The following is a 24,719-nucleotide window of genomic DNA, read 5'->3' on the forward strand; positions in this document are numbered from 1 at the left end:
CTGGGAGTTAATCCTAAGAATTACAAGCCCACAATATAAACAAAAATTTCTATGCAAAAAAAATAGGATCACTTTTTGCATCAAAAAATTACAGAATTAGAACGCTAGGGGGGTTAAGGAAGGAGACTGACTTGTTTCATAATGTCACAATGTTGTATTGTAACTGCCTGCAGAAAAACTGGTCAAATGTAACAGTTTTGAAGAAAGCTAACATTAGGACTAGTACTTTCATTCATAAGTGCAGTTAAATGACTTCTGGATTGTGTAGTTTGCATCCAAGAAGGTACAGTGTGCAGTAATTCATGAGGAAAAAGACTCTCTTGTCTGGTCTCAGTGTAGGCTTATATCCTACAGCCAATAAGTCAGGTCTATCACCAATCACTGAAAACTCATAAATCAGCTAAACCTACTTAGCATCTCAATTTTCAGGTTAACATTATGAAACTAGGTCTGCAATGACTTTTCCTTCAACTGCAACAAGTTTTCCAAGTATTCCACAATGTTTACCACACAGAAAAGAAACAGGGTCGGCACTGAACACAATATCTTGCTCAACACTTAAGGCACAGAAGATAGGCCAAAGGGTAGGTCCACACAAAATAGTGTAGAGATTCCACAACAACCTGAGAGAAGTGTCACTGGTGATAGGAGGTAATCACAGATCTGGTGGAATGCCCTCATTGGATTTGGGAACTGTAAACAGATTGGAGTAAACATTTTACATGGTATAGTAAGTCAGGTTGAAAAAAGACATAGGTCAATCAAGTTCAACCAATAAACATATCCAAGATATAAAACCTACTGGCATAGTTGGTCCAGAGGAAGGCAAAAAATACCCTGGTATAACTTATAAAATAAATCCTTCCTGATTCCAAGGCATTACGCAACTGGATGCAATTTTGACAAGGCCAATTGTGTCTTGTTCCAGAAGGCTCGAAGAGGACCTAATGAACATCTGTTAAACTGTGCAGTGATAAGGAAAAAATAAAGGGGAGCAACCCAGGAAAAGAAATGGTATGAAACTCCAGGAATATTGGGTGAATAAAAAAAAAGACAAAGGGAGCAAAAGATAGGTAAGTCTTTCAAACAGCAAAGCCACAGAAAGACTTTCATCTTCCTATGACATTTGCAAAACTCTTAGCAGAAAGCCTTACCTGATACATCTGTTCTTTAACAAGTTTAGTTAGTAGCATTTTCCAGATATCCCTGTTAAATTTTTCTGTCAAGATAGCATTGTAAGCGCCTCTAAAGGTATTGTTGTCTCCACCCACTGTTAAAAAAAAAATGAAATCAATGAATGTAACATAAAAAAAAAAAGAAATCAGTAAGAGTGACAGATATGGGGAGGAAAATAAAACTTTCTGTTAGAAAACTCAGCATGGTTCCCTCTCACTAAAAACACCACTACCAGTTGTTACAAACTAACTAGCTGGCTGCAGCCTTTACTGTGCATCACAGTGTGTGAAAATCATACATTACAAACATTTAAGTTATTTATCCCAAATGGTCCAAATACAATCATTTAAGGAAATGCAAACCTTTCCTCTCCTGCTGCCCATGCCGCTGAATGCCAATGCACGGTTGGGAAATTATCAATTTTATTCTACTGGGAAAACTGACAGTTCCAGGAGTGTCAAGTAAAGCTCCTGGGTCCCAAGCAACAATTATGGTTTCCTTCCTATAACCTCTGCATCAGAGCATCACAGTTCTAAAAACATGGAAGTCAGCAGCAGAAATCAGAGAACGCTTGTTGATTTCCCAGTGGACCTTCTCAGAAACAGAGTGGAATTCAGCAGAAAGAGAGGTAATTATTTTTAACCTGCAATGATTTATAACTTAAGTCTTTTGTGTCAGAGTCTCTTTGTATAAATTGCATTTCTTGTAATATTTTTGTTAGTTACAGTTGAAGTCAGGCATTTAAATACACAGATCGATTTTAAAATAAGCTCCAACTTTCCTGCTAAACTCTTGAGTAGTTCCTATAGTGTATCTACATGGTCCTTCCTCAGAACAAAATCGATTTTGTGCACCAGTCCTTCCTGCCCCCCCCCCCCAATATTATTATCCCAACTCCATGCTTGAAGGTTAGGATGGTGGTTCTTTGGCTCTCAAACTTTACCCTCTTTCCTCAAAACATAACAATAATCTTTATGGCCAAACAGTTTGATCTTGACTTGACTCAGATATATCACCAGAATCATACAGACATTAAGATGCCCCCACGTGCTATCTGCACTTATGGCAGCTTTGGGGCAGTGGCTTCTTTATTGCTTTGCAGCATATCATGTCATGTCAATATGAAACTCTTTTTACCGTGGATATAAATACTAGTCCACCATCCGCCAACTTTCATCAAGGTTCTGATGTTCTGGAAGTGATATACTTTTGAATTCAAAAAGTGAAATCATTTACCTGTGAACACTGTTGGAAGAAATTACTCAAACAATATGGCAAAATATAGTTTGTTGGTTATAAATCTGTGGAGGGGTTATGAAATGAGTTTTAAATATTTCACTGTAAGTTTATGTAAACTTTTGACTTCAACTGTAACTTTGAACTTCATAAAAACACAGCATAACAAGCCACAAAAGGGGATGATCACATGATTTCAGGCTACAGTCACTGGCCAGATCTGTAGGCAAGCACAAGAGCCTAGAACAGTTAGTAGAGTGTGGTTTAAGTGGATTGAGTGGATTAAGAGAACCAAGTACAGCACATGTTCCATGTGTGTAGTGGTAAGGCAGATAGGGTGAGCATCATATTTTACCTAACAAATTACATCTGCACAAGGTCAGTCCTTTCTAAGGCAGAAAAAAAGCACAAATTGGAGAAAATTAGTGACCTAAATATTTGAGGTAGCTTCTGATGCTTGACCCAACCCGTCCACCCACTAAGTAAATCTTTTAAGGCAAGGAAAGTGCTGAGGCAATGCCAGTGTCCAAGCTTCCTATGAGCAGCAGTAAAACCAGAAAGGGAGCTCCTTTCTGTGTCCCTTAATGTAAACAGAAGAACCGTCATTAATGTAGGTAAACTAGGTATGGTAAAATATACCTGGGGGGGGGGGGGGGGTGCACAGAGAGAAAAGAGAAGACATACTATGGCGTCTTCTCTTTTCTCTCTGTGCACCTCTGCTGCTTCAAAGCGATCACATGACATCTGACAGCCAATCGAGCTGCATGTCATGTGCTCGCATTGCTTGTACACAGACTACTGTGTACATTTACCAGCATCTCATACAAACACCGCTGCGGACCACTTCCGGTCCGCGGATGGTGGTTGGGTGCCGCTTCGTTTTCAATAATGGATCATGTACTCGCGGCCCACTGAAAACACCGCCGCGGACCGGTAGTGGGCCGCGGCCCGGTGGTTGGGGACCGCTGCGCTAAACCATTATACCTACAGGGTTAGTACAGACAAATTCAAAAGACTCTCTTGAATGTAATAAGAATGTACATAGTTAAAAAAAAAAAAAAAAAGACGTAAGTCTATCAAGTTCAACAACAGGGGAAATAAACATTTCCCTGATTAAAACCATATAGACATAGTTGATCGAGAGACTAGCAAAAAAAAAAACCCTTAAAGCTTCCTGATCCTGTGAGGCAACCAGATGTTCCCCGGATCAGCAGTTTCTGTTGTATTTTCTTTAAAACTTCAATAACTAGGTATATTCAATGCTTTTAAAAAAACATCCAGCTTGGTCTTAAAGCAATCGGTAGTACTAAAAGCAATACAAAACTACTATACTATTTATACATATTCGAAAGCCTGGATAGCTATTTAAAGCTTTACTAGAAATTCACACCTTGGAGCACCTAATGTGAATGAGCTCCAAACAAAGGCCCACGTTAGTAAGAAAGACCCTATTGCACTCACATAATATTTGTTAGAACACCTCGAACAACTAAAATATACCTCAAGGGGTCAATTAAAACATTTTATGTTTCCACCAATATGTTTAAATTGTGAATAAACAAGGCACCACAAGGCACCTAAAAATACAATATTTTAAATACAAACTTCAAATTGCATACTCTAAAACCTTTAGATTGCACCAACATAAATCTGTTCTTAAAACAGGACTTAATGTAAAAAATTAAAAACTGCAAGAAGGAGTGTTCTTTACTGCAGAGGGGACAGGCTATGCATCTACTCTATTTAAGTATGGTGGCATGGACATCTTCAACCAGTCCTCTTCTGGGTTTGGAATCTTCAGCCACCTTGATTGGCCAGGTCAGAATGGAATGACTCCCATGCAAGTGCACGGAAGGTAATTTTTTCTGGTAGTCATTTTTGTTAGGAATGTACACTAAGTGGAGCATGCGAAAGATTGTGAACAGGCAGTTAAGTCTGTTGCAGAGGAAATTGCAGAGGAAATCCTAGAAAGGTTTTTGTCAACTAAGGTGGGAAATGTGCTTTGTCATGTGCTTTAGAGATTTTCTCTTAATTCATTCCCTGTCTCTGAGACATAAGTGAAAGGTAATACCACAGGCATGCAATAATCATTTAGATCCAGAAAGAAAACAGTTTGGCTTTACATGTACTTAAATTTTAACTTAAACATATTGGCATTTGTAAATAGGAAAAGTTCCTTCAGTAAATGTGAAGGTCTGGGTTACATGCCAACCTGCACTACATTGCCAAAAAGTTGTGGACACATCACCATCACAATTATTATGAAGCTATTACTTGTTATGGCATTTCTGTAAGGATATTTTGCAACCAACCAAAATAGCATTTGTCAAACTACAAACATTACCAGTGGGAAAACAAATAAATAATGCATGTTAAGGGGCAAATGCAGTACCTTCAAAAGTCTTGAAGATCCCATGCAGAAAGTCTACTATATCTCTGGATTTATCATTGCCTTGAAGGTACACAAGACCATTCATGAACAAAGCTAAGGCAGCATGTGTGTTTTTTAGCATAAGTACAGAATGTCCAGCACGGAAATAAGCCTGTAATGAAAACAGCAGTTACCTACAATATTACCTGTGGACAAACAAAACAATCAACATAAGCATGGTGTTAAATCCCCTCTCACCCATCCTATGCACATTTCCTTCGACTCTCTTTCAATGATCCCTACGGCCTACTGTCATCCCCAAAACTCTCCTGGGCACCCATTGCCCTTCATTTCACCTTCCTACTTGAAACACCATGGCAGAAACTCACCACCCCATTACCCCAGTACCCCGACCATGACTGTACTGGAAAGGGGACACACACACACTGTAGGCATTTACAATCCTTTTAACAGTCCATAGCAGCAAACTCAGAAAAAACTTACCTTATAAAAAGATGGATTCAAATTTAGGCTCTGGGTTGCAGAGGTATATGCATCTTCCCACCTTCCAAGTTTAAAAAAGGTGTTAGCACGGTTGTTCCAAAGTATTGCCAATTCATTACTGTAATTACTGAAAAATAAATGATTACTTTTTTTTTAATACTTTTATAATATTGATTTTTTATTATAATATATTATTTTTTATGGATTTACAATTCTGACTGGTTCTTATATCTACCTCTATATATACACAATTTAAACGGGAAGACACATATATCTGCTTAAAACCATTTAACACCTAAAATTAGTAAGCATAATGCAGTTAAAAAGAGAGAATCTTTACAAGTCTCCAAATCTATATACAAACCTGAAATAGGTGGGTAGTAAGCAAGTGGACAGAGTTTTACAAGCAGACTGGGAGGGCTTAAAGTGTAATGTGTGTGTGTTATACTTTTTTTAGAGTAGCAAAGGGGAAAACCTCAGTTTATAATGTAAGTACTGTGGCACTTTTCTGTATAGCAGAAACATTATGAACCACACAGGAAACAATATGAAATCTGACCATAGAAATTTAAAAAAAAACGTATGCCCCCCAAAAAAATAATAATAAACCCAATAAAAAGTTAAGCACTAAACCAATTCTTTATTTATTTATTTTATGCTATCTCTACACCTGATTGATTTCTTATTACTTTCTTTTTTAACTCTTTATCTGCAACCAAAGGGATAAATGAAAATAGTCTGTAAAATTTTAAACATCCTAAACCAGCAGACAATAAGGCCAGAACATCATCATTGATTCTTATCTATATCTGTCTTAACAGTTACAAATAGTCAATAAAATTGGTATGTAGGTACCAAGAAAAGATCTCCTAATACTTTCTAAGAGCATGAAATATTAATATATATATTAGCACAGAGAGAGACAAAAAAAAAAACATACCATGGATACTGTACTAATTTATATCCAATATCACTGCTGAATATTGACATCACGTTACTGTTAAAAGTTTAGGCTAACCATTCTCCCTTTTCTCACATGCATCATAGGTAGTAATGTTCTACAGTGGGCTAAGTTGCGTGGGCAATGTGGTGTGCTTTTATCCACCAATACCAAAAAGGCGTTTAACAGATTAGCATGGCATTACATGTTTAGGACTCCACAATTTCTTACGTTTTGGGTCATTATGAAGTAATGTAACACTTTACATACTTTATGTAATAGTATGTGTCAGGGATGCCCATTTTCACTCCTTTTGTTTATCTTAACACTGGAATCATTTGTTCTATCTGCGGAGAATATCTCTTGATATTACAGTATTTGAGATTTCTGGCAGGTCCTATAAAACCTCTGCATTTGCAAAGAGTTTTACTTTTCTCCAATCCCATCACAATAGGTTACTATTTCACAATTGAAAATTTTCTGTTCCCAGTCTGCAAGCCCTCAGGGTGTCCCTTCTGGCCCAGGAAATACAACTAACCAATTTAGGTATTAAACTAGAAGGCGAGTCTTCATTTTTTTCTAAAAATTATGTTCTCCTATCCTAGACTATTCAACAACAAATCCCTGACTTATTTAGGGCTGACACCCTAAAAAAGTTTTTCCTGCATAACTAAACTGAAAAGGGGAATGGGATTTCCAGACCTTAAACTTTACTATCAGGCAGCTGGGCTATTAGGAATTTTAGACAGGAATTGTCAGTGACCTGAAAGATTGGGTTCATGCGAAAGCATCTTTTTTCTCAACTGTGTTAGTGGGATCCACTTGAATATTTTACCCTTCCTTGCCCACACAGCTTAAGCAACACCCTTCAGTTGGTCCTACTTTTTCATGAAGTAAAGTACTACTCAATGGCTGACTTTGTCTATTATCGCCAATTTTAGGTAACCCATTGTTCCCTCATGGCCTAGAAAAAACCATCCTAGATTCACTGGCCCACTGGATCTTCCTTAAGAATTGTTGCTTTATTGGATAACAGGGAATTTATAGACAGAGCTTTTTAGCTCTCTCAGAAGTAGATGTTCAATTCCTTCCTACCTCCAGATACAACACTTCATATGTTGTTTAAATAGGTCTTGTAACCTGTCATACCTCTTCTTTACTATGTGTGAATGGCAGCCCATATCATCACAGTATTTTTTTTTTTATTTAGGTTTCTTAATAGTCCCTCTGGATATGTTTCCAAAAAAAACAGAAAATATGTGAGGCATCTATTCCTACTAAATTCACTGACACCCTAGGAAGTTATGTTTGTATTTGTGCTCATAAATGTTCTATTAGTACTAAATTACAAGAAACCTCATACAACACACTGACCTTAGGGTAATCCACATCACAGGTGGTTTTCTCAATAGTCAGATGTCAGTTGTGGATGTTTGGGTATTGTGTGCACCTTGGGGGATTTATGGTGGGGATGCCCCTTTATCAAACCCTTCTGGAACCAAGTTATTCACCTATGTAACCTTATTTTGGACACTAATGCTTCTTCCTGACCACAAGCCCGCTGTTTACATATACAAGATATGTCATCTAAATGGTATAGATCCTCTATGTACCTCCTGAACACTGCTCGTTGTTTAGTTCCCATCTACTGGAAGTCTGAAATATACCTTTTATTAATATTATTATTATTATTATTAATATTAAACAGGATTCAATAGCACCAACATATTACGCAGCGCTGTACATTAAATAGCTGTTGCAAATGACAGAAAAATACAGACAGTAAAACAGAAGGAGAGGACCTTTCATTAAGCATACCAATACCTTGATAATGTCAATTACCCTACCTTCCATGGCTTAGTAACATGCAAGAAGCTTATCATACGGAGTAAATGAAAGCCATAGCTCAGGATTTCACAATTAAATTTACACAAACATTGTCTTCTTGGGTATTCTTCAGGTTTTCTGACCTTTTTAAATCATGGTAGGATTTGGAAGGATCATTGGTAGAGACTCTGCGTTTTTCACTTGCTGCTTTCCCTCTTCTCACCACATGCTTCGCAGCAAGAACACACCGGGACCTAAACGGGCAGCCCCAAAGACGGATCTCTACCAATATTTCCCTGTCCAAGGCCATTCCACGCCGGACTGTCGCCCAAGATGGCATCCTCTCGTGCTTCTCCTCCCAGCACTAACACCTCTGACCTGCACTGGGTAAGCCCCTCACCTAGCTCTCCTATTATACCAGAGAGTCCTGCAGTCTCTCTGGAGGACTTTCATGGCTACCCAGCAGCTGCACAGTGTTCAGTGCCTATCCCCTATAAATTCTGCCTGTGTCATACAGCACTGCAAGAGCTCATCTCTGACACTACACTTGCATTTTGCAGCGGAGGACCTGGCCCAAAGACCTAGGCCAGTGGTGGCGAATTTATGGCATGCGTGCCAGAGGGGGCACTCAGAGCCCTCTCTGTAGGCACGCACTCCCCACCTCGGCTGACGTCCCATTGGCTGTGCCATTGTCCCTCTGTCAGCCCATATTGGCTGCGGAATTCCCCTTCTGTGAGGGTTAACTGAGTCATCAGTTAACCCTCAGAATACCAGGCTGTGGGAGGAGAGGCAGCTGATGTGTATTGAAGCTTATGTGTCCTGATCCAGAAGTGAAAGTGTTAAAGTACAGAGGGAGAAAGGAAAGAGAGGGAGGGGGTAGACAGACATGGAAGGGGGGATCTTGTTTTGCTCTGTCCTAGTTATGGGAAGTACTGTATGAGCTAAGATGAGGACAATGAACAGAGCTACACAACACAGAAAAAGGAGTACCAGGCTGCGGGCTTTACCCAGTCAGGACAAGGTAAACACTTGTGGTATAAGGTAAGTGCCTGTAGCATGTACCATCATGCTATTGTTTTTTAATACTTAAATATATCTATATCCATATATATATCTATATCCATATATATATATATATATATATATATATATATCTTCTCCTTGTTTGCATGAGGACATTCATCCATGGAATTTTAAAAAGCCCCCTGATGGATTTTGGTGCTTGGGTGCTTCTCGCCTGTATGATCTGCCCCTTTAGGGCGGATTAGCCTCTGTACAAAGAGAGGACAGAGACACCGAAGCCGCCCTCTCTGTGTATGGTGTGGAGCCCCAGATGACATCACGAGGATTCCTCCACCAGCTGGAAGGCACGGTGCACTCGCACCCAGACGAGCACGTCTTGACACCCCCACTACAGGAACTAGACGCCATAAATGGCGGGCTTCATATATACACAGCCCTCTCGGCTGTTTCTACTTGCGCTCACACTGTGCTACACCCTGCATGTATCTGTACCATCCATCTGCAAGGTAATGATCCTCGTTTTGACTATATGCCACATTTCTAGGCATTGGGAAAGGCAATCCCCTATCCTCATCCCCCTCATATACAATTTGATGGATGAATGCACAAATATACCTGAGGGATACCATATGTGTTCTATGGAATTCTCAGCAACCATCTTCATATTGGGTTATAAAGCATCAGCACTTACTTGGTAAGTATCTCAATTTAACTTATATAATACTACATTGTACATATACAATAGGATTACAACTAAATGGTTGATTATAATATTTATCCAATATACAGCAACATCCACAGTAGCGATTCTACCAACATCTACCTTAGTATTCTTATCCTCATTTTTGATATTCTGATGTATGATTCTAATTGACTTGTACGTAAGTAACCCAAAATATTTTTGTATTCAATACGAAGTTATAAGTTAATAAATCTAAACCCAAGTATATTTTTTGTGCTGTATATATAGCTATAAGGATATATATTCTATCCTCATATATGTATATGTTGAATTAGGCATACCCCTGCATTGACAATGTATAGTTAAACCATGTTACGTATAGTCTCTTTCAATTTCTTATTTAGCATAATTATATGGTCTGCATTTATTGATATATTCTGAATGTTTGCAGCAATTTATCTACCTTTGGAAACAAATTATTTCTAATTACTTTTGTAAGTGATTTCAATAGTATGTATTATTTATACTATTTCTATATGTATGTATAAAGCGTAAAGTACGCTCACTAAACCTATCCCTGAGGAAGCCTATCAAGGCGAAACGCGCTGGAGTTTACGCGATACAATTCAGTAATTTCTATGAATCTTTGTATTGGTTAGTAGCAATACTGTATAGTATGAACAACCTATGTGCTGTGAAGTGTTAACAGGACAGCGGTAAAATACTGTATACAGTATGTAAAAATACATAATTAACCTTGCACAATATAAGTAGTGAGCCTCAAACCTCTTTCTTTTCTCCAATATATACCATCCATCTCATTTTTCTAGAGGTGGCACCAATATACTAATAATCTAACAACCTAAGTGAGCCGAGGAGTACTCCCCTAAATAGGATCTTTTCTGTGCATACAGTACACAAAAGGTTACAATGTCATTGCATAGCAGCAGGTTGCTTTTACCTGACATCATATGAGCCGTGGAATGCCTAGTGTGCTGGGTTCAACTTTCTATGGCCTGTGTGTGCGCGCTGTATGAGAGGACAAGACAGACATGGCACTCATTGTACTGAAATTGTCAGGGGGACTTTAAGTTAGCTGCTGCCATAGGAAGCAACCTGGGCTCCTGCTAATGGGAAAATGAGAGCTTGTATGGATGAACGAGGTCTGCACACCTCCTGTGTATGGGAAATGTGTGCTACGCCTCCACTTCATCTTATTTATGCAAAATCCCCAAGAAGTAGGTAAATCAAAAATCCCCTAATCAAAATCCCCTAAGAGGTAAATCAAAGGAAGAAAATGCTCTCAAATGCATTTTTCAGAGCAGGCCAAAATCTGGTGGTCAGTGGAACGTCCCCCCCTTGCACTGGTAGTCAGCAAGTTCAAAAAGAACCCCAACTGAGAATCACTGCTGTAGACTGTTGATTCAGGGAATATCTATTTATTTTCTTTTTTTTATTTAGTGTCTACTAATAGTGTTAGATAGTTTTGGTATAGGGATAGATTTGTATTGGGTGCCTAATTAATTTTTTAATTTTGTGTTTTTGTAGACTGCAAGTCTTGAACACCCAAAAATGACTACCGCAAAAAAAAAAAAAAACAGAGAAAGATCGTTCCAAGAGGCCTGGCCAGAGTCATTTACAGTGTTAGAACGCAATGGGAAAGTGTTATGTATTCTGTGTAATGAAAGTGTTGTGTGTCGCACATCGAGTGTCAGATGGCACTTTGACACCAACCACAAAAGTGTTGCCAAACTTCGTGAAACTGAAAGAAAAGAGATTCCTAAAGGAAAATTGAGGAAATATCACTCCTAGTATCTTAATTTTTGCAACGATCATTCTCGAACAAATCATCTGACAGATGCTAGTTTTCAAATTTTACTGTGCATAACAAAACATGGTTAGCTACAACATTTGCAGACAACCCTATAAGGCATCAGGAAATCTACAAGGAATTTTCTAGCATTGTAGCAGCTGCAAAGGTGAATTTTAGTAACAGATTTTTACAGTTTCGTAAGATGGAGACAACCCTGTGTTTTCTTACTTCTTCAGGTAAAGCCAAATTTGAAGAACTTCATCTTTCCTGCTTACACTGGTTAGATTTAGGAAATCTGGAAATGGAGCTATTGGAATTTTCTGATTTCTATCTGGGAAAAAAAAATTCTGTGACCTGGCGAAACACTTGGGAATATAGAAGGGATGACAAATGACAGCACAGTTAATTCTAAACATGAAAACCTTAAAGCGTGGAATTATCTGCCAAATAATTTTAACCTCCCTAGCATTCTAATTCCGTCCAAATTTCCATGCAAAAAGCGTTACTTTTTTTGTTGCACGGAAATTTATTTTATATTGTAGGCTATAATTCTTAGGCATAACTCACCGAAATATGTCCAATATTTAAATTTATTCAATTTAATAATAAACTTTAAATAAAAAAACACAAAAATCTGTAAAAAAAAAAATAGTTAAACATGTAATGTAGGTGTACAGTAGCATATATAATATATGTATTGAATCCAATACAAAGTTATTTGAATTTTCCGCCTATCATACCGCCCGCACCGACGCATGCAGAACGTCACCGGGAAACCCCAGAGAACATCTCTGCATTGCGTGGCTGAAAATCAAAGAATACGGACACGTCCCCAGGGCCTGCGGGGACCAGCAGGACGATAGGGGATGACAACGGAGCAAGGTAAGTGGGTTTTCTTTAGGTTAAAGCTACCCTGCTTGTGACTCAGGATTACTGCTATTTGTAGGTAAAATCCACCCCGAGTCACACCTAGGCGATACAACTGATCCAAGGATCAGACCTGCGGACAGAGGCAACCTGCTCCAACATGGATATCTTGTTATTTATTGTTGTTTATTAAGTATCTGGATGTATCATTTCATTTTATACTGACAAGAGAATGACCTCATCACATGGCTAATGCCTAATGCTTGATAATAATGTATGCGTTATAATAGAATGCATTTTTTAAGTTTTGTATTCTGTTCTTGATTTGTTTAATTGTTTAATTGTTATATATACATTTTATTACTTCCCCTTATACATCCTAGTAAGATACTTGAATGATAAAAAGCAACTTTAAACCACCTTAGCAAGTGGATTGTTCCATATTAATTAGTTACCACAGTACTGGTGAGTGGCGATTCCCCCACATTGTGTATTACCGTACTTCCCCCTTAACGGCCCCAGATCTCAGTCCAGGGGTCATCTTCCTCTCCTTTTTAATACTTGTATCTCCACTCTGTTGTTGTCTACTCTCCCTTTCTTTCCTTCCCCCTTGTGCCCCCCTGTTCTTTACCCAGGCAAGCCCCCCTCTTGTAAATTTGCACTGAACTATCCAGTCTAATCTATTCATACTAGTACACTGCTGCCTTTCCAATACTAATCAAGTACCTTATCTGGAGCGATTCCAGGACATTACAGTTTTGCTGAGGGCACTGTGGTGATGGGGGGGATTTCAATTTTGTGATGGGCCTTATTTAATAAAGCTTTCCAAGGCTAGAGAGTATACACTTTTATCAGTGAAGCTGGGTCATCCAGCAAACCTGGAATCTGGTTCAGGATTCAAAATATTTGCTAACAGATAGCAAATGGCCTATAAAAAATCCATTTCCCTCCACCCTTGGACAGCTTTAAAAATCAGGCCTGATGAGTCAAAAGTGCCTTTCCACCTCCGGTTAACAACAGGAAGGCTAAAGTACCTTCTCCATCTTCACCAGTTAGTTGACATATGGAGGATACATATGTCAACTAACTACTACTGAATTTTTTTTGTTTTTTTAACACTTCGATAAATTTTAAGTGTCAAAAAAATCAGTCACTAAAAAAACATTTTTAACAATAGCACAGAATGACAGGAAAGAACTCACCATATTAACAAGGTTGCTTATAGGCAATTATTTTATGTATGAATATGTTCATATTGTTTCCAGAAAACATGAATAAGGATAAGATTTATGTATCCTATTTCTTGATGTACAAAATAGTGCTGTTACCTATGGCTAAATAATATGATAAAAGGTTTCACTGTCACCAGTCATGTTTAATATATTCTTAACAGGACATTGAGGACTAATATCCCTGCATGTAATACAAATTAGTCAAAATATTCGTTTTGAATTGCTCATGCTGTTCAAGAGCTCTGCCTAAAAAGGAAAAAAAATGTATCCCAACCATATTTAAAAAAATAAAATAAAACATTCACACACAGCATTTGCACTAGTGGTTAATCACATCCTTACTTTGCAGGTAATTAACTAAAAACTATATATTTGACACTTACCCAAAATGCAAAATATTTGACATAGCACCGAGGGCATGTTGATACTTCTCAAGTGCTTGAATATAGTGGCCAGCTTTATATAACTCATTTCCTTTGGCTTTTAAATCATTTGCGAGTAATAAATAGTTGTGCCTGTCACAGAAAAGAAATACACTTAAAGGCATATTTTAACCTATTTACAGTATTTAAAAATGTTTTCCAGGTCATATCAAATTATCATATTATCAAATACTGCACATGATTATTTAACATTCACATACTCAGCAAGTGGCATATTATGCAATGTCTATGTTCTATTATGTGTCCTCAAAGCACTTATGCTAAAAATTGTATAACCTAACTGTTAAAAGAAATGCATTGGTGAGGTAGACACCCACATTGCATCTTTTTTGGGGTTTTAAACAACCTATTTACAGTATTCAAAAAATGTTTTCCAGATCATTATCAAATACTGCACATGATTATTTGACATTCACATATTCAGCAAGTGGCATATTATGCAATGTCTATGTTCCATTATGTGTCCTCAAAGAGCTTTAGCTAAAAATTGTATAACCTAACTGTAAAAAGAAATGCATTGGTGAGGTAGACACCCACATTGCATAATTTTTGGGGGTTTTAGGATTGAACAAGTTACAACTTGACAGTACAATCAAATTCACATTACCAACAACATGCAAGGCCCTACCTGGAAAGATAAAGACTAAATTTTGTAAAGATTATCTTTTCACATTATAAAGTTTCAGTACCTTTAAATGAAAACATACAGATACTTTGCAATCCGACTGTTTGTGCCATTATTTGAGATTGTTTTGCAAAGGATGTGGTAAAACAAACAGATACTTCTACAGAACACAGAAAGATAGAAATCTGCTACAAACGTTCTTAAAATCCTTACAGTATACATAACTCAACAACAAGTTTTTGTTTTTTTCCCCCCACAAAAGTGGACTTACATTGACCTCATGGAAATTAAGGATACAGTTAGTCCCTGGGTTAAGGACATCTAAAATACAGATGCCTTTTAGATAGGAAGGGCTTCCCTGTTTGCTGTGTGCAGAACCCTTGGAAGGGGGGCAGTTTGCATGACTTGCAGAAGAAATCTTTGGCTGAATACAGCTGAGGTTGTGGGTGATCTTAGGGGGTGAGCTCTTTCTGCAGCCTCTAGTAACTCTTTGATGACCAAGACAAACTCTGCATTTGTTTCTTTTTGCATATCAAATCACAGCTTGCTCCAGAAGTTATAAAATATATACAGTTTTTTTTTTTTTTTGCGTTGTTTGGGATTAACTAACATTGAGGATTTTACACAGTAAGCTGCCCAATAATGCGTTGAGACAAACACCTGTCCTAACTGCATTTATTTAAAAAAAAGTACCTGTTCAGACTAACATACAAATTCAACTTAAGAACAAACCTTCAGTCCCTATCTCATATGTAACCTGGGGACTACCTGTAATGTACCGAAATACCAAAGAAAACAGCACACACACAGAAAACAAGACTCATCCAAAGCAATAGTACTTACTCAGGGTGTTGGTTTATGTTGTACATTGCAATCAGTCTTGTCTAGATGACAAAAAAAAATAGTTGTAAAAAGTAGCAAACATAAGCATCAGATTGAGACATTTTTATGGCCATGCAATAATTCTAAATGTATGAAACTCCAAAACACAATAGAATGCTAGATTCACAATAGAACTGCTAGTATAATAAAAGTAGTAGGTCAAAAAAAGTTACAAAATGCATTAATCTTGTAACAAAAGATACTGACCTGTTTGTTTTTTTTTCAACTTTGCTCTGTAGCAGAGCTTCCAGTGTTGTTCCTATTGCAGGTGTGTGGAATAGTGGCGCACTGCTATCTGCTTTTGTGTCCTGCAGTAACTAGAGATCAGCAAGGAATTACTGACCAGGTGGTAGTACTACCTGAAACCCCTGACTTTCTGATCTCCATACCTTAACCAAGTGAAAGACCCAAGATATTTATGTTGGCCAATCTATTATTTCATGGATTAGGGTCAGCAACTGAAGTCCTTCTCTTGTAATAGGTATACGTTTACAATATTTTAGAGAGCAAAAAAATGATTTTTGCCCTGCTGTTGTTTAAACTGCTTAACAGAGCCAGATCGCTCACAGATGGTTCAGTAGAAAAATGCCTTCAATTATTGGACATTTATACTATTCTAGAGGGTGATAAAGAGAACCTTGGGCAAAGGAAGTTACTCCATGTGAGATTTTACAACTTTTTGGAAATTCTGTTGGATTTTAAAGCCTTTGGGTCGAGAACACTTGTGCCATGTCACAAACATTTAACCCCAAAAACAACCAGACCCATTTATGACTGATGTGTTATTAAAGAAACATGCGCAACCTTTTTTTCCTAAAAACTTATTTACCCCAATAAGCAACTCACAACTTAGCTTCAGGCAATGGTGAGTGCTTTCCTGCTGCTTGCTGAAAACGCTACTTCACTAGTGCCTTTCAAGTGCTCTTGTAAATAAATGTAAGGCAAACCTGCTACCTCTCCAATGTAAGGAAAAGGGCAAATCAGATATTGGGGCACCTTGGATGCATCAAAGAGAAAATGTCACTGCACAGTCATACAAATGCAAGCATAAACATAAAGGAGTGAATATGTATGTAAAACATCGAGCAAGCGCAACATACAGGGCGTTGCTGCGAACAGGGAATGAGAGGAAAACTTCTACAGCTATTAATTAGTTAACTCCAAAATGATATTAGATCATCTATTGATTAATTCCACATTTTTTTTCTGGGTGTGGAAGTTTTAGGTCATTTTCATGTCTAAAATGCATGTTCTAACATTTAAGCAAAAAAAAATCCTACATTACACAAAACCTTTATTGGCTCTTACTTTTTAATACTTGGTTTGGTATTTTAACCACCAGGAACTAAAGGGCCAGGACGTTTCTTTGAGGCACGTTTATGAGCATTATCTTTAACCTTGCTTGCAACATTTAAAAAATTAAAACGCGGGGTTAACGCTGGCAAAAGGCCCAAAAACGTGGGAAAACACGGGTAAACGCTTCCATCTATTTCAATCGGGCGTTTTCCCGTGTTTACAGCAACTAAAACAGGAGGGACGGCAAATAAGATTAGGTTGGTGTTATCTTTGTTAAGATGTAGCAAATTGCTAAGAGGGGAGAATAACACCTATTTTTATATTTAGGCCCCAAACACATATTTTACAAGCACGTGGAAGCAAAGAACACGAAGAATTAAATAGGCTTAAGCAAGTACCGTATTTACAAACGAAAATCAAACAACACCCTTGTGGTTTAGGCTTGTTCTTCTTGCCACAAAATAAAACCTGAAACAAAAGTCAAAATAATAAGTAATGCTGTCTTGTACATTACTGTGTGATGCAGCCCCTAATTTAACCACCTGGGCGTTACACTGATGTCTAGATTTCTGTACCAAAAGCGTTACACTGTTTTTCATGAAATTTTTTTTTTTAGTTTCATTTTCTCATAAACAAAACTATTCAGCTGTTTGTGCCACATCTTCAGATTCAGCCAAACCTTGATTAGTATTAACCCTTTCCATGCAATTTTTTTTTATAATTGAGTCCATTTAAAAATTGTAGATCAAAATTATCATTTTTTATTGAAAATTTTAAACAAACATACAGACAAGAAGACAAAAAAAAGGAAAATAGTAATAAATGCCCCATATTGTGTATGCGCAGGAGCAGCCCGAAGCCTCCTGGGATACATTATATATATATCCCGGGAGGCTCCGTGCTCTAATTAAGTCTTTACATTTAAATGATTTAAAGACAAAAAAAAGATAATTTTTACTTTAAAATAATTTATATAAAGTATAATTTTTGTTGATAGGTCCTTTAAATCAGCAGTCGCAAACCAGTGGTCCGCTTTAAATCAACTTTATATCTTATAACCCACCCACACCACCTTCTGAGAAATATTGCCCAACTATGAAAATATATGAGAAATATATATTAAAAATATCATCATTATTGTTGTTGCTGTTTTTGTAATGATCAAATGCAGCAATATTAACAGCACTAGAATTAAAACAGCAGAACCTAAAACACAGAACAGCTGACAACTATTCTACAGCTACTATTTCATTTGTATAAAAAGTCATTATACAGAATAAAATATTTACCAGACTCCTGTTCTACGGATACAAAGGTAAAAAAGCATTATTTTCATACTGTTGATGTAATTAGGGTTAAAAAGCACAGTACCTCTCTCTCTCTCTAAAGCAGCAACTAGGTCCCAAAGAAGTCTAATAATGCTACGTCTTTTTCCATCTGAAAAATAATAATTTTCTTACTGACAAAGCTATATATCCCTTTGTAAACAGTTTCACCCCTCTGATGTCAAACAAGAGAAAAAAAAGTGTCTGAGTTTCAGTTTCATTTTCTCATAAACAAAACTATTCAGCTGTTTGTGCCACATCTTCAGATTCAGCCAAACCTTGATTAGTATTAACCCTTTCCATGTAATTTTTTTTATAATTGAGTCCATTTAAAAATTGTAGATCAAAATCATCATTTCTTTTTTTTTTTTTTTTTTTATTGTTTTTTTCATTGAAAATTTTAAACAAACATACAGACAAGAAGACAAAAAACAGGAAAATAATAATAAATAACAATTGAGTGCAAAATGGTAATAAGACAATAACCATAACTCTTCAGTCAGGTATTTACATCACCGTGAGTGATATGCTCAAATAGATTCTACAAAAAAGTAGGATAGAACATATAGTCATCGCACTCATCAAGTATATATTATACAACATAACAGTAGCCAATAACCCAGGCCAACCAACAACAAAATGGAGAGGAGGGTGGGAAAAAGGGCAGGGATAGGTGGAGGGGGAAAGTGTGGCCAAGACATAGGGCGACACATGGCATTTAGTCATAAGGAAAATAAAGCACCAAAGAAATAGGAGGTCATACCGGCAGCCGGGCATAGTAATGGTCCCAGACTTCCCATGTTGCCTCAAATTTAACCACAGTATCCATGATAAGAGCCGTGAGATATTCCATAAGACGTATCTCCTGAATATGTGTATACAGAGCAGTAGTAGAGGGGGGGCCTAATAGAGTTCCAGTTGGAGGGAATCAGAGTGCGTGCCGCTACCAAAATATGAGCAGCTAACATACGGGCGTATTTCAGCAGGAATGTGAGGGGTTGACCCAGTAGGTGGGTGAGAGGGTCCAAAGGAATCTGTTGTTGGAGTACATCACACAGCAACCTGTTCACTCGAGACCAATACTCCTGAATAATGGGACAAAACCAAAATATGTGTTCCAGGGAGCCCCGGGAGACTCCACATCACCAGCAAGTGGGGTCAGTCCCAGGGAACACAGCCTGTGCAACACCTCTGGGGTGTGATACCACCGAAGAATTAGTTTGTACAAGTTTTCTTTACACAGCGTACATATAGAGCTTTTGTTCGCTGCTTCCCATTTTTCCAACCATGCATCTGAGTCCAACTTTCAGTTCAGAACTTCCTCCCACTTACACATATATGAAAACTTGCCAGAGGAGTCTCACAAAGAGTTATGTAATAAACTGTATATAGAAGAGACAACTCCTTTGGTATACGGGCCCTCTGCACACAACCTCTCAAAAGGAGTCATAGTCAGAAACCTGGCTGAGGGCTGAAAGGACCGGATATAATGTCTAATTTGCAGATAAGCATAGAAAGATGTGCATGGGAGCTCAACCTTCTCGCATAGTTCTTGAAAGGTAAGCAATCGCTTCTCCACTAGATGTAGCGGATATCTAATTTGGAATAAACCCCTATCCCTCCAGAGACCAGACATCACCCCCTGCAAACTATCAGGAATCTGTGGGATGTGATTTACAGATGTCAGGCTTCAGGGTTCCGATAGAAGGCTGTATTTATGTCTGCAACTCCGCCGGACAGTTCTTGTGAACACCAAAGGGGCAAGCAATCTTTATCTGTTAGGAGAAGGGAGGAGCCCCAAAGCATAACATTAGGGTGTATGGGAGCTATCCAAGCCTCCTCAATTTCTCTACACACCGTGTGAGAGTAAGGTAAGATCCAGTGGCAGATATTGTAGATGAGCCGCCAAATAGTTTTTGTAGAAAATCTGGGGCCCCTAGGCCCCCCATTATTCTGGGGGTACATACTACCGTCTTAGCTAGTCCATGCCATTTGTGCGCCCAAATAAAGTTCAAAAAAGCTGCTTGGATATTTTTCAGTGCTTGGGGGGGACTCGGACCGGTAGAGTCTCAAACAGGTAAAGTAGTTTAGAAAGGAGCATCATTTTCAATGATGCAATACGCCCCAGAAGAGACAGCTGGTGGTTGCCTTATTGTCCTAAAAGAGATTGCAGTTCCTTGAATAAAGGTGGAAAGTTATGTGAGTAGAGTTGGGTATAGGTAGAGGTCATCATTTCTTTTTAAACTAAATTTTTCACAAACATGGTTAGTTGTATGTTATTTTACCCAAACCTTTTATTCATTTTTTTTTATTTATTAGGAAAGGATAAAATTGTCTGTTGATTCTTGCAGTATTGTTAGCCTATGCTCAGGCTGGTGGCAGGAAGACATCCCCGTGTGGCTCCCAGTAGATGGCACCTTTCCAGCCACTCAACTGTCTCCGAGATTGGCATTTTCTTTCATTACTGGAAATCCCATGAATGTATGCCAGGAGACTCTGGGCTTCCCATTCAGTCTTTACCGCCACAGCAGTAAAGACAGAAGGAGAGGAGCCCCCCTAATTTAGGAGGGTTATCTATCTGCCCTTTTATATAAAGTAAAAATTGTGTCGATAGGTTCGCATTAAAGTAACAGTGTTTAAACATTTTTCCATGGCAATGTGCAGTACTGAGGTGACTGTCACCCCCATTTATTTTCTATGGATAGCCGTAAAAGTGGTTCAGGGGTGGGTATACCTGCACTGTACTGCCAGTCTGAATATAGCCTTGGGGAGATTTAACATTCCTATTGTGTCCTAATGTACAGGTCTTTACAAATCCTTGCACAATTGATAGTGTGGATAAAAACTTTCAGACACAACTCCTACTCAACTGCAGGAAGTTTAAGCCTATGGGCTGAACTTGGCTGTGGCACCCCAAAGTATCCCTGTGAGAGACATTAATGCTAAACAACTCCATCTAAGGTTCTCTGTGGCCTCGCTTGACCCCACAAGACAGGAGCGCTCTTGGGTCAAATTCGCACTGACAGTGAGGTTGCTTACTCACGCCAGGAAAATGCTGCTGCTTGGAATGCTACATGAAGCTTTTTCCCGTGGCTGTCCCCATAGGGAATCAATAGGGGCTTTAGTGAGCATTAGCAATACAGTGTTCTCCTGAGAATTTTTTTTCAGCTGGGAGGAAGAATCTGACGGCAGGCGGTCAAAAAATAAATCAGGGAAAACACAACAAATTTAGTGCTTTCAGTTGCTTATGCCATAGGTTTCCAGTAACCATCTTATTGAGTCAATTTTCTACCTTCCTCATATGCTTTATCCCAACTTTCTAATGCCTACCCCCCTAACCTCCCTGGTGGTCTGAAAAAAAAGTATTTTTAAATGTCAAAACGGTAGTATAATTTTTTTTTTTTTAAAACATTTAAAAATACCTATTTTATATTTCCCGCCTCCCAACCACACGGTCCCACCCTCCAGCCACAAGCTCTTGCTGCCTGGCCCGTATCTGCTTCCCCTGACCTCACATCCCAAACACGCCGGGGGCGCAGATGCAGGCCACCACCTCTTTACCCAGGCAATGCCGGCAGGCATCGCAGAAGGATGCTGCGGAAAAGTGGGGACCAGGTAAGACTTAAAAATTCCTGGCAATTCCACCCCGAGCTTGGGGTTACAGCTTTTGGTATAGGTAATTCACCCCAAGCCACACTCAGGATTACCACTAGGGAGGTAAATGTGTCCAGTGTTTCCAACAATTTTGTATTATGGCTCAATTGTCCAGTCCCCTTGTGTTTTGATCCAACTTCCTAGTATTCCATGTTTTGTTAGTAGTATAATCCCGTTTAATAATGTAATCACAGTAGTGTAACAAGTTAGGCTTGATTCACCTTAGCAGTTAAAAAAAGTGCCATTCAATGCTTCTGAGTGACTACTGGTTACTATTAGGCACCAAGTAACAGGTAGATGGGGGCAGGGCTGACAGTGTCCCACTTTCATTAATGCTGAGCACTGGTGCTCCCCCACTCACCTGTCATCGGCAGCTCTAATCCTCTGAATGAATGACAAATGGGTACGAGCAGCCCCACCGTCATCCGTGTCATCAAAGTCTTGGGAACCTCTGCTAAATTGTTGGGGGTCATTCAGAAAAAAACTATGTGGTAAGTGGAAAGAATACTCACCCCACAGTGGAATACCACCCTAATAGAAAACTACAAACATCATTAAAGTCAATTTGGCTACATTTACCAAGAGGCTTTGGCCCCAGAACTATGCCGGCATCAACAAATGGGAGGTCAATCAGTTACAGTTCAAGGAACCCTGGATTCCACAGAATAGTGACTAAGAACAGACAAGGACAGATGATCCCTTAAAGGGAAAGTTTACTCTAGCAAACTATTCTGTTAGGTTCTTTCTTTTAAAAGGATTATCTGGCTGCAGATCTGGGCTGTCCAACATGCAACCCAGCCCACAAAGCTGTTTTACCTTGGCAGCCGAAATGATTCAGATACTCGCTGCTGAAAACAAGAGACTACCTGTTTAGTCTTAATTCTTGTTTAAGACTTATTATTTGCGTGAGTTAAAATGTCTCCCAGTGGATATTGCTGTGCTATGGATTGAGTTTGTGGAATCATTTTTAGGAGATAATGTTCACTACATTTTTGACACTTGCACAATGTATGTTGCATAACCCTCCTCACCCCTGCACTCTGAACTTACACATACCTGACTCCTGCATTCTGTACCTTAGACAAATCTTGAAAGCAGACCTAAACTCAAAATTTTTACTTTACATAAAAGGGTAGACAACCCTTTTATTTAAAGTAAAAATGTTGTTTATTTTTTTTTTAAAGGCAGTGACGATCAAGACAGAATAGGAACGCATAGCCTCACGGGATACCTACATAATGCATCCCCAGAGGCTCTTGGCTGTCTTTCATCAATGGAAGAAAAAATTGCCGATATCACGCATGTACAGTGTGAGATCGGGTGACACAGGAAGAAGAACCTGAAGGAAAAAAAAAATATCGGCGCCCGGTACTTCCTTTGCATCAGGGTGAAGACAGATAGGGGACGCCGCAGGACCCAAACAAAGAAACCTCCCGATGGATATACAGATTTGCGGGATTAAAGGTGTGTTGTTGTTTTTTTTACTTTGGGTTTAGATCTGCTTTAAGTGTGTATGTTATACCCTTCTGATCCCTGTACTCTGAACTGTACATTAGTTTTACTTTTGGCAGCACTGCTTTGACATACACTTTAAAGTTACTCTGTGCATACTAAAAATATATTATGATTTTTTTTAATGAAATGCTAATTTTGCAGAACGTGACTAAAATAATATTTGGCATCAGAAATCAGAAATACTTACAACCCTGCAACTCAGTATAAAGGGATGGCATATGCCCTGATGTAATAATTAACATTTTGTAGGAGCTATCAGAAAGAAACAGCACAGATGGGGAATGAAGATAGAACAGGAGTAATAAAGGAGGAAAAATGAGGAAAGGCTAGAATTGAGCTTTAAGGCTGGGGCTACATGGTATTTTAAAAATGCATGTAAACGTTCCTATTGCGTTTATTTGCGTTTTTATTGGTGTTTTAAAGCCTGCATTCAAAATGCTTGAAAACGCCTATGCCGCGTTTTCCCACGTTTTTAATCGCCGTTTTACCGTTTTAAACTAATTTGCATATTAAAAATGCATGTCCTATTGAAATCATTGAAAGCATTTACCCCGGTTTTTGGCCGTTTTCCAGCATTAACACAGCGTTTTAATTTTTTAAACGTTGCAAGCAATGTTTAAGATAACTGTCATAAACGTGCCTCAAGGAAACGTCCTGATGTAGATTAACCCATTGTAATGCATAAGGATTTCAAACAAGGGCTTCAAAAACACCTCAGTTTAAAGGCTGGGGAAACAGTCAGTGTAGACTAAGCCTAAGGTGTAGTGTGGTGTGTGTGTAAACATACATATACTGAATATCATTTTTAGATATATGAGTGAGACTTTCAATAACAGTACAGTAATTAAGTATTTAGCATGTATTTATGCATTCTGAAAGTGCGGCCTGTACATTATGTAGGTTCAGACCCTTCCTGTGATCTTTTAGAGGCCAACTTTGGTGGTCTGTGGCTCTGGCTGGTGCACCTGCAGGGCCAGGGGAAGGACCCCCACAGGGGGGGGCACACGGGACAGGGCGGCTGACCATGTCTGCGGTACTGATCACAGGCTCAGGGAAGTGGGCACAACTTCCATGGCAGGCTCAGATCTGTGATGGGAGAGTGGGCATCATGACATGTGCGGTCCGGAGCCAGTAAATTTAGTGCTCCATGGGTCCGAAAAGGTTGGCAATCACTTTTAAAGGCCACACTAAATATTTACACTATTCTCATATGACGGTGTCTTCCATTCCCCAAATTCCAAAGCTTAGAGATATGGGGACTAATAGAGCAAATCTCCTCAGCATGAACATTCATTTCATTTCTTTGCA

The 24,719-nt window shown here is 38.6% G+C and overlaps 1 protein-coding gene across 1 annotated transcript in view; it reads right to left on the reverse strand.

Annotated features, from left to right (window-relative positions):
- The window catches only part of TRANK1 (tetratricopeptide repeat and ankyrin repeat containing 1), a 67,555-nt gene extending 50,107 nt beyond the window's left edge, over nt 1–17,448 (reverse strand). The window contains exons 1-5 of the mRNA XM_072412128.1: nt 15,583–17,448; nt 14,055–14,186; nt 5,288–5,414; nt 4,805–4,955; nt 1,155–1,270 (exon numbers count right to left, since the gene is read on the reverse strand). Coding sequence (XP_072268229.1) covers nt 1,155–1,270; nt 4,805–4,955; nt 5,288–5,414; nt 14,055–14,186; nt 15,583–15,608 — 552 coding nt within the window. The 5' untranslated portion in view covers nt 15,609–17,448. The remainder of the gene's footprint in view (nt 1–1,154; nt 1,271–4,804; nt 4,956–5,287; nt 5,415–14,054; nt 14,187–15,582) is intronic.
- Between the last annotated feature and the right edge of the window lie 7,271 nt (nt 17,449–24,719).

The sequence above is a fragment of the Pyxicephalus adspersus genome, chromosome 5 (assembly GCF_032062135.1).
Source record: "Pyxicephalus adspersus chromosome 5, UCB_Pads_2.0, whole genome shotgun sequence".
NCBI classification, from domain to species: domain Eukaryota; kingdom Metazoa; phylum Chordata; class Amphibia; order Anura; family Pyxicephalidae; genus Pyxicephalus; species Pyxicephalus adspersus.